Source organism: Heliconius melpomene, chromosome 11 (genome assembly GCF_056956725.1).
Source record: "Heliconius melpomene rosina isolate 202511_hmr_F chromosome 11, ASM5695672v1, whole genome shotgun sequence".
In the NCBI taxonomy this organism is placed as follows: Eukaryota; Metazoa; Arthropoda; class Insecta; order Lepidoptera; family Nymphalidae; genus Heliconius; species Heliconius melpomene.
The window spans coordinates 2,816,856-2,826,644 of NC_140399.1; the positions used below are offsets into that span (position 1 = coordinate 2,816,856).

Genomic DNA, 9,789 nt, shown 5'->3' on the forward strand with positions numbered 1-9,789 from the left:
GCTTTACTATGCTTTATGCGAGAAACTAAAAAAAAAAAGGTGCTGTATCCCGCATTTAGCAGAGCCTAGTGTTAAAATACTCTGCTCCCCACTTTCCTCCGAATTTTATAGACATTGCGTGTTAAGTGGCGGAACACAACGCCGCACTTTACCTCGGCACCAAAACAGAAAACATTTAATATTCCATTTCCTTGAGTAGAAATTGAACCCCCAACCTGTCGCGTTCACAGTCTTACGCTTGTGCCCTCTACCACCACTAGCCTCACTACCGTTACCACTTGTCCTAAAAAAATAATTCCATTGTCTACTGAAAATTATTGAAGCGAAACGGATTCATAATTCCGATTGGCTGAATCGAAATGGATTCTAAAAAAGTAGTACATGGTTTTCCTTTTTTAGACCGCTTTCTCATTGGTCGGGCCGCGCGATAAAAAGCTGAACGCCCCACGCCGCGCCTACCCTATTAAACTTTTTTTATACGCTTGTTTTTTACCCGCTTATAAAAATAGAATGAGGGAACGTTTAAGGTATATAATGCTGTGTTAGACATACATATATATTTGTTATCGTCCTTTTTAGAATATATAATATTAATTTAGATTTTAAAACTGTGCACCAATTAATTTTTTTTTTCAGCTTCACGCTTGTAGCAGGGTAGGCAGAGAGCCTAGTATCAAAACACACCGCTAGCCATTTTCCGTCAAGTTCTGAAGGCATTACGTATTGAATGGCGGAACCCAACGCTGCGCGTCGATACCAGAGCAAAGAAATAAAATATATTTTAATGTATATTTATAAATAGTTTGCTGGTATAAGCTTATAAGCATAAACCGATTAATAATAATAATAAAAGCTAGGGTTGTAGCTACCAATATAGTTTTATTATTGTCCCAAATACCCTAATCCTTAATGAAAGTACAGTAACAAATAAACATAAATATTTCATTATCGCATTTAGGAACACAATGGGAAAACAGTCTCATTTGCCTACTTCCCTAGTTTATAGCCGCATAATAACAGAAGCAACAAAAGTTATTACTGTAACGTCGCGCCGACTATTTTTTTTTTTATTATTAATATAGATACTGGCATAAACCGCTAATTCTTTATGCTAATCCTTGTTGTAAAAAAAGTTTAGTAATCCTTGTTTTATTAAAAAAAATGTATTTAAAAAATATAAGATTTTTGTCATTTTTTATCCAATTTAATAAAAAAACAGACAAATTTTCATATTTTTAATATTAGTACAATATATTGCAAAAACAATAACTTAATAACTTGATCCCCACCCACAGTAGCGGGCCGCGTATTGGTGCTGCTAAAAATAGGAGGGGGTGAGAAGGGGACGCGTGTATCTGACAATCGTGCTATCTCTCTCCTCAAGTACTCATAGCGTTCAAATATAGAATACATTTATCGATGTTTGGAGGCATAAAAATTGACAGATTTTTTTCCCAGTTGATTGTGAGACGCTGTCGAAGTCACACGGGCCTCGTCTGTCGAGACGAAGGGTTGTCTCTAATAAGCTTTTACGTTTTCGTGCACTTTTATAGTTTTTGTGAATTATATTAATTGTATTTTGTGAAGTTTTTAATTTGTATGTTCGTTCGTGTGTGTCAATTGTGTTTACTAACATTGAATTAAAAGGGGAAGGTATGTATTGTATTTTAAAGAAATATAATTATTCGCTTTACTTAATACCTACTCAATATTTTTGTTTGTGTTAAATATGTTTTTTAAATTCTTTTTTTTGTTATTTATATTAACCTATATCATACATTAATGTGGAACACATAAAGAATTTAAATAATTTTCATTAGTAATTACACAAATATCACAAACAAAACATAATTAGCCCTAATAACTGTCGGTACCTTTGAGAATACAAAACTCTAATTATTGTTTAATTAAATACGATTGCAACATCGCAGTAGGTAGATACGTGACCAAACGATTTACATTTTTTAACGAATTGCTGTATTAGCGATTTTTTTCTAAGAAACACTCAATTTTGCGTACAAGTATTATATACATTTTTTTCAGCTTACGCTGTATCCCGCACATAGCAGGTTAGGCAGAATGCACCTAGTGCTAAGACTGTTCCCAATTTTGTGAGAAATTCTGGAGGCATTTCGTGTTGAGTGGCGGAGCTCAACGCCGCGCTTAGTCTCAGCTTGTTACCAGAGAGAAAATGAACATAATGATTAATTTCCCCGATTTAGTGGTATAATCAAACCCGCAAACGTCGCGTTTACAATCACACGCTTGTACCTACCACTACGCCATAATCCCCTCAAATATACACATATAACATTTTAGATAAAAAAATATAATCATTAATTATAAGTAATTTATAATATAAGAAATATATAAAACTAAAAGAAAAAATATGTTTGTCCTAGGTATGCTTAGCTGTGCCTCCCCCGCCGGCATGCCGCCCGCGCCCCACGCTCAGGCCTGGGCCTCCTTAATACAACAACCGGTCATTGTAAGTTCACAATTATATTATTAAACATTATTATTATTATTAATAATCATTTCTACATATTTTTATATTATTAATAAAAGCTTCTTTTTTAAATGTTCTTTAATAAAATTGTTAATCATTTCTGATAACATGTTCAAAATTAAGATAACATCAAAAACGCCGATATAATGAACTAGTTCATTAGTAATTGCAAATTGATTAATAATTAATTACTCTGTATGTTTTATTATTAAATAACAAAAAAAATACTAATATTAATGACAAAATTACAAAAATTCTAAACGAAAATTTGTTTTTCTTAGAAAACGGAACCAATGGAGGATGGTAGCTTTTCAAAAGATCAAACCAGCGGCTTCTACTCTGAAGGATTTCACAGTGCCTCGCCGTCGTCGTCCAGTAAAGACTCTAATGGCCACTCTCCTCGTAGCGTCGGCAGTGCTGGCGACGCACCGCAATTTTACGACAACATGTCGTTAAAAGCTAAAGCAAACCTTGGAATGCATTTAGAATCTTATCGAAATGGTCTGCCATACAGTCTTCTAACACCGCCGGGTTTCGAAAACAGACACATTGAGGAATGCGAGCCATCTCCATATGATGCGTACTCGCCACGATCACTAGCACCACCAGCTCATGTGTCCACACCTTTGGCACGAGCCGATGCTACTCCGCCCAAGTCTCCACCTAGGACGCCCTCTTCCCCTGAAAGAGATCATGATAGACGTTTCGAGAGATTCCACGACTCTGGCTTCGATGGTATGGGTCAAAATAAACCTGAAGGTGATGATGGTCGAGATGGATCAGGACTTGAAGAAGACTTTGATGATGAACCAGGTCTTCGTGTCCCAGCTGTAAACTCTCATGGAAAAGTGAAAACTTTCAAATGCAAACAATGTGAGTTTGTTGCAGTCACAAAACTTAGCTTCTGGGAACATAGCAAGGAACATATTAAGCCGGAAAAAATGTTAACATGTAGAAAATGTCCATTTGTAACAGAATATAAGCACCACCTCGAATATCACATGAGGAATCACATGGGATCAAAACCTTTCCAGTGCACTCAATGCTCTTATTCGTGTGTAAATAAATCAATGTTGAATTCTCATCTCAAATCACATTCGAACATTTATCAATATAGATGCGCTGATTGCAATTATGCAACAAAGTACTGCCATTCACTCAAGTTGCATTTACGCAAGTATAAGCATAGTCCAGCAATGGTACTGAATATGGATGGGACTCCAAATCCTCTCCCAATCATCGATGTCTACGGTACACGACGAGGCCCTAAGCAAAAGCCCATGATGAAAATGTATGAGCAACAACAAATGAACAATAACGTTAAACATCAACCACCACAGTCTCATCCACTTTTCGGGAATCATTTTCCAGTAAATCTGCCTTATCTACCCCCACTTCTACCTCATTCGTTCCTCTTTCCACCAAACAATAATTACGAACCAAATCTAACTTCACCGAAAGTAACAGAACTGCCGATTGAGAAACCACTGTCTCCTCAGTCTATACTACAAAATCGTCTATCATTTGGAGAAGCATCTGAAACAAATACCACGCCGCCACCAACTAAGTCACCAGCAAGTCTACCTCAAACTCCAACCACTGCCAGGCCAATTACTCCTCAACAAACAAACGACGCTCTAGATTTGACAAACTCCAAAAACAGCGAATCAGGATCTCCACCGCCCTCAGAACGTCAAGCACCAGTTACACCTACAACTTTGAAAAATAGAAGAAAAGGCCGCGCGTTTAAGCTCCAACCTGCAGCTTTGAGGCTTCAGCATGAAGATAGCAAAATGGAACCTGAAGGCTCCGACGAAGAATCTGATGCCTCCGAACAAACGACGGTGCCAGCTTCATATAGTTGCCAATACTGCGATATTACGTTTGGGGATCTCACCATGCACACCATACATATGGGATTCCATGGTTACAACGATCCTTTTATGTGTAACAAATGTGGAGAAAGAAGTCCTGATCGCGTCGCGTTCTTCATCCATCTTGGTCGCGCCCAGCATGCGTAATTTATGTAAAATATTAAATATAACTAGTCAACAAGTAAGCTAAATGATAGTTTGTTAATATAACGGGTAAAATTATTGTGGAGCCAGCTTCATATGAGCCAAAGAAAATATTGTACAGACAGTAAGAACCTATATGATATGTTAAGTATTGAAGCTTGTAAGGTAAAAGATAGAATGGCATACATTTCTTAGTAGTTGCTATTGTTGTTAGCATAAGTTTCATTGTAAATAGTTTTAGTTATAATAGAAATTTAGTAAAAATAATTTTCTGTGTTTAGCTTAAGTAAACCCTGTGTTATTTATATAAAATGAAGTAGAAAGTGACCAATATGTAAAAATGTATGTCGTAGATATTAATAAGGCGTTACTCTAAGCTTTTGTGAACTAGAATGTTAAAAAATAGACAGACAAAGTCGCAAACGCCCACTAGTATACTAATAAGACTGTATTTCTTAAGTACAAAGCTAACTTTGAAGTCAGTAACTAATAAATAGTTAGTTTTAAGTTAATAATTTTAAACATGTACATACATTTGAATTTACGGTCAAGTTACCTACTAATAGCGTTACAAATGCGAAACATTCTAAGTATTTCAACGCTCATCTAAAAGATATTTATAACAGTAAAAGAAAAGATTTATTATTTTATTTATTTATTTCCTATTAGTTTAGTTAATTTTAGTTCGTTGGGTACATTTTTATAATAGTCAAACGTTTATGCGTTAGGAAATGTATTGTATTTTTATAACGAAATTTTGTTTGTGTGCTGGAAACAATAATAAAAACCAGTTTTATGCTAAAAATTTATTTTATTTTATATTAATTCAATAATAATAAATATATAATTTGAAATCCAAGATGACCACAGTTTCTAATGCTTTAAGCACGTGAACGAAAAATGTATAAAAACCATTATTTAACATAAATAATACAACCTTTTTAAAGCAAATATAGAAAAAGAAACTTACTTGCTAAACAATAACAATTACAATTTAACTATTAAAAATAGAAAATATTAAAAATATATTATATCTGTATAAAAATTACATAATGTTGCGCATGTGAAGTTCCCAAATTTCTTACGCGAAACATTTCATTTCCTCGCTCTGGTAACGAGGCAAAGGACGGCGTTGAGTTCCGCCACTCAACACGCGATGCCCCCACAATTCAATGGAAAGTCGGGAACGGAAATATCTTAATCTGAACGAAATGTCTTAGTACTAGGTTCTCAGGATCCCTCTGCCTACCGTGCTATGTTCGGGATACAGGGTGAAGTAAAAAAAATATAGCTTCTTATTTTAAAGTAAAATAATACATAAAATACCATTATGACTACGAAAATTCTAAATATAGAAGCAATATAAAAAATAGCATATCATAAATCAGTGATGAATAAAGACTGTCTCATACGTGCAAAAAAATAATTTATTTATAAATATAATAGGCCTATGTTTTTTGCCAGTTTTCAATGTTACTTAGATACAGAAAAAATTACGTTAAATAAGCAAAAGGTAAGGTGTTCCTCGGTGTGATACATAGTGCAATAACATTAGGTTCCCATGTTCCCTCTGCCTACCCTGCTATATGCGGAATCCAAAATCACCACTACATATGACAAGTCACGTTCTGTATGTCCTCAAAAAATGCGAAAAATTATACAAAAAGACAAAAAAACAATGGCTAGACTAATATATATAGACGTCGATTCTTTATCTGTATGTAAGAATTATACATAATATATATCCTCATAAATGATATATTTCGAAAGTGAAGGACCTATTTCTCATATCCACTCAACAGTAGCTCTGTGTTGGTTCTAAAAATAATTCAGTCTTTTGTTTTAAAACTTAATTGTTATGGAGTTGACTATTTTTTAGAGAACAATACAATTTTTATGTCACCGATACGGGTAAAAACTTACTATGAATATTCATAGATTCTCGTCAAATTTCTATTACTTCAAACACTTTAGGCAAGCTATACGTAGCTAGTGCACACGGACGTTTTTTGTTGCCATTTATTTAGTTTTCTATATATAAATATAAATAAAACTTTTACGTTATATTATAACACTAGCGGACGCGCGCAGCTTCGCTAGCTTATTTAGGGGTGAATTCTAATAAACCATGAAACATGTGTTCAATGAAATATTTTTAAGAGTCGAAATTTCAATTTTTATAAAAATCGGTGGCGATTTGAAGATTTTTCCATACAAACTTTCAACCCCTTATTTGCACCTTTAGGGGTTGAATTCTAGAAAACCATGAAACATGTGTTCAATTAAATACTTTTAAGAGTCTGAATTTCAAATTTTATAAAAATTGGTGCCGATTAAAAAAAATCGATACAAACTTTCAACTCCTTATTTGCACCCTAAGCTGGAGAGTTCTAGACAACTATGAAACACGTATTCAATTAAATACTTTTAAAAATCTAAATTTCAAATTTTATAAAAATCGGTGCCGATTTAAATTTTTTTCCATACAAACTTACAACCCCTATTTCACCCCTTTAGGGTTATAATTTTTTAAAATCCCTTCTTAGTGGATGTCCAGATTACGAAAGTAAACATCTGTCCAAATTTGACGTTTCTACGCACAGCGGTTACGGCTGTGCGTGCGTCTTACCTCAGTCAGTGAGGACAAGTCCTTTTATATATATAGATTATTTAATTAAATAAACAGCGTCCTCATATAAATAAATAAAAGATTTACAATCTAATTTTAAATCCTTAATATATTTTTTAATTACGTTATGCATCACAAACATCTCATGAATGCTATTATCACATTATTCCAAGAGAGCACAGAACTAAATTAACCTTAATTATATTTTTTTTCTTTCACAAAAGAGTATAAAGCTTAAACAAAAAGCCAGTCGGCGTAGCAAAAAGAAAAAATATATATTATTAACAATAACAAACATATTAATTAGGTATACTTGCGTCACACTATGGATTTTTATAAATTAAATAAAAAAAATTACGTTTAATATTCAAAACAGTGTAGATTAAATCTGACTTCGAATCATTTTTTTGGCGAAATCTTGATTGTTGGCAAGGGCCTATATACAATTTAATTTTAAAAAAAAACTTTTCATAAATTACGACAATTACGTCTGTGGCATACACGCGTCCTAATATTAATTAGATGATTAAAAAAAACCGTTCTGCGCGTTACAAACAAAAAGTTGTGAGCCACGTGTAATTTTAAATGTTTTTTCAAGGCTGAAAACATTAATGCTAAAATCTTTTTATATATTATGTTATTTTTTAAAATCTACGCAGCCTTTGAAATTTAATTTAAATACACAATCAAATGTTTCCGGTTATGTGGAAAAAATAGATTAAAAAATTACGCATTTTATCAATTAGCTTACTTGAAAGTGATTATGAAAAATAATTAACCTAAAGTAGAGTGGATTTTATTTAATTTTATATATTTTTTATTAATTTATTTATTTAGACTAGCAAAATTAAAAAAAACTCTCCGACTAAAAATGTCAATACCTCATTTTATCTAAGTGCTTCTAACTACTTATCCGATTTTCATTAAACATAGCTAAGAACACACTTAAACACTCACAAGAACGCACTTAAATCTCGAACGTTCATTTATTCCGGAGTTACAGTGTCACAGACAAACACACATACATATAAAGCTTATGGCATCTCCTTTTTTGCGTCGAATATTAAAAAATATCTTTATAGATAGATCTAAATTAGATCGAATACTTCATATTGACACACCTTACCTCAGTTATGTAACACCTATTATCCAAACTGATGTTGCATCACGGTTCTGAGTTCGATTATTTCCTTGTTGTAAGAAAACAAAGCTCGGCGCAATATCGCGAAAACTGGGAAACGGAGAGTCTCTAAATTAAATACCCTCTACTTTTCCTGCTATGTACGGATATAGCAGAAAAAAAATCATTTTACAACGCACATTCGTAAACACTTCTTTTCGATTGTGTTGTTTATTTTATAAAATAAAAAGAAAATTATATGTTAAACTAAAATTAATACAATTTAATTCATTTATTTCTGAAGAAAATATTTATTTTAACATTTTTTAAAGTCTTATTCCACAATTAAGAAGAAAACATACTTACTTTACTACTTTACTTCTACTTACTGAACCCGCGGCTTTTTGAAACTCGTCCGCTCTGACCAACTAAGCCATACTTTCTTAAGAACAAAAGGGGCGTGGGTTCAAATCCCGCTACGTTAAAATTTTTATACGTTTTCTAAATAAATAAAAATAAATTTATTCAAAAAATTTAAAAAAATACTTAAATCGTATTTTACCTTAACCGTTCCAAGTATCCACATTGTATATTACACTGCATGTTTTAATGGCATTCTCTGGAATAAGTTTCAATAAACGCTATACATTATCGATGGCCGGGATCGTTACAATTGTCGTCTGACCCAAATCCTACGGATGTGCGGCTTCGTGAGCCAAAAAACACATAAAAAGAATTTAGTATAACTGCGCATAAGATCTAAACGAAATGTATGGAGCAGACCTTTGCTCTTAATGATTATTATAAGCTAAAAATAATTTAAATCATAATAATATGTACATTCCTAATTAAATATTTTTGTATAAAAGATATAGTTAATTAGAGTTTTTTACGAACTATAACTAAGTAAATACGAATATATAATAAAGTTTTAGTTGTTTAAAAAAAATCGATATGAATTTTAAATACATAAAGACATTTTAATGTAAAAAAATAAATTATAACATTTTTATTGTATAATTATTAATTTTTGTACGATATAAGAACGCAAGAACGCAATTGATATGAAAAAAATACCTAAAATAACAAACTTATGCGAACATATTAGTATTTATATGTGTTACAATACTAAGAAAAAATTTATACATCGTTTTTTTAGCTTCACGCTGTAACCTGCACATAGCAGGGTAGGCAGAGGGAACCTGGGAACTGTTCAGACATCCGTTCCCCAAATTTCGCCAAATTCTGGAGCCATCGCATGTTGATGCGAAGAACTCTATACAGTATTTGCCTCGAACACATAAACACCAAATTTTACTTACAAACATAAAATAATATGTTAAACGGCTCCATGCATTTCCTATTCCATATATAAGAGTAGGTACACCTTAAATAAATCTATGAATCGGCGTCTCATTGAATAGTTGCGTTTTTTTCACAGTTCGTGCTGATGCAGGTGTCTTTGCAAAAAATACACCAAAACCTGCTCAGTTTTTACCTTACAATACATCTG

General features: G+C 32.8%; 1 protein-coding gene across 1 annotated transcript; it reads left to right on the forward strand.

The window, feature by feature from the left end:
* The first annotated feature begins 1,445 nt into the window (after window positions 1-1,445).
* Window positions 1,446-5,318, forward strand: hb (zinc finger protein hunchback). Its single transcript, XM_085192988.1, has 3 exons — window positions 1,446-1,653; window positions 2,403-2,488; window positions 2,791-5,318. Exons 2-3 carry the CDS (start codon window positions 2,405-2,407, stop codon window positions 4,528-4,530), a joined length of 1,824 nt encoding a protein of 607 aa, XP_085049114.1. The 5' UTR covers window positions 1,446-1,653; window positions 2,403-2,404; the 3' UTR covers window positions 4,531-5,318.
* Window positions 5,319-9,789: the final 4,471 nt, after the last annotated feature.

Bases quoted from the DNA above. Each gene is read 5' to 3' on its own strand.
- hb (XM_085192988.1), top strand. From the start codon at position 2,405: ATGCTTAGCTGTGCCTCCCCCGCCGGCATGCCGCCCGCGCCCCACGCT. The intron at 2,489-2,790 runs GTAAGTTCACAA...TGTTTTTCTTAG, and splicing joins TAATACAACAACCGGTCATT to AAAACGGAACCAATGGAGGA.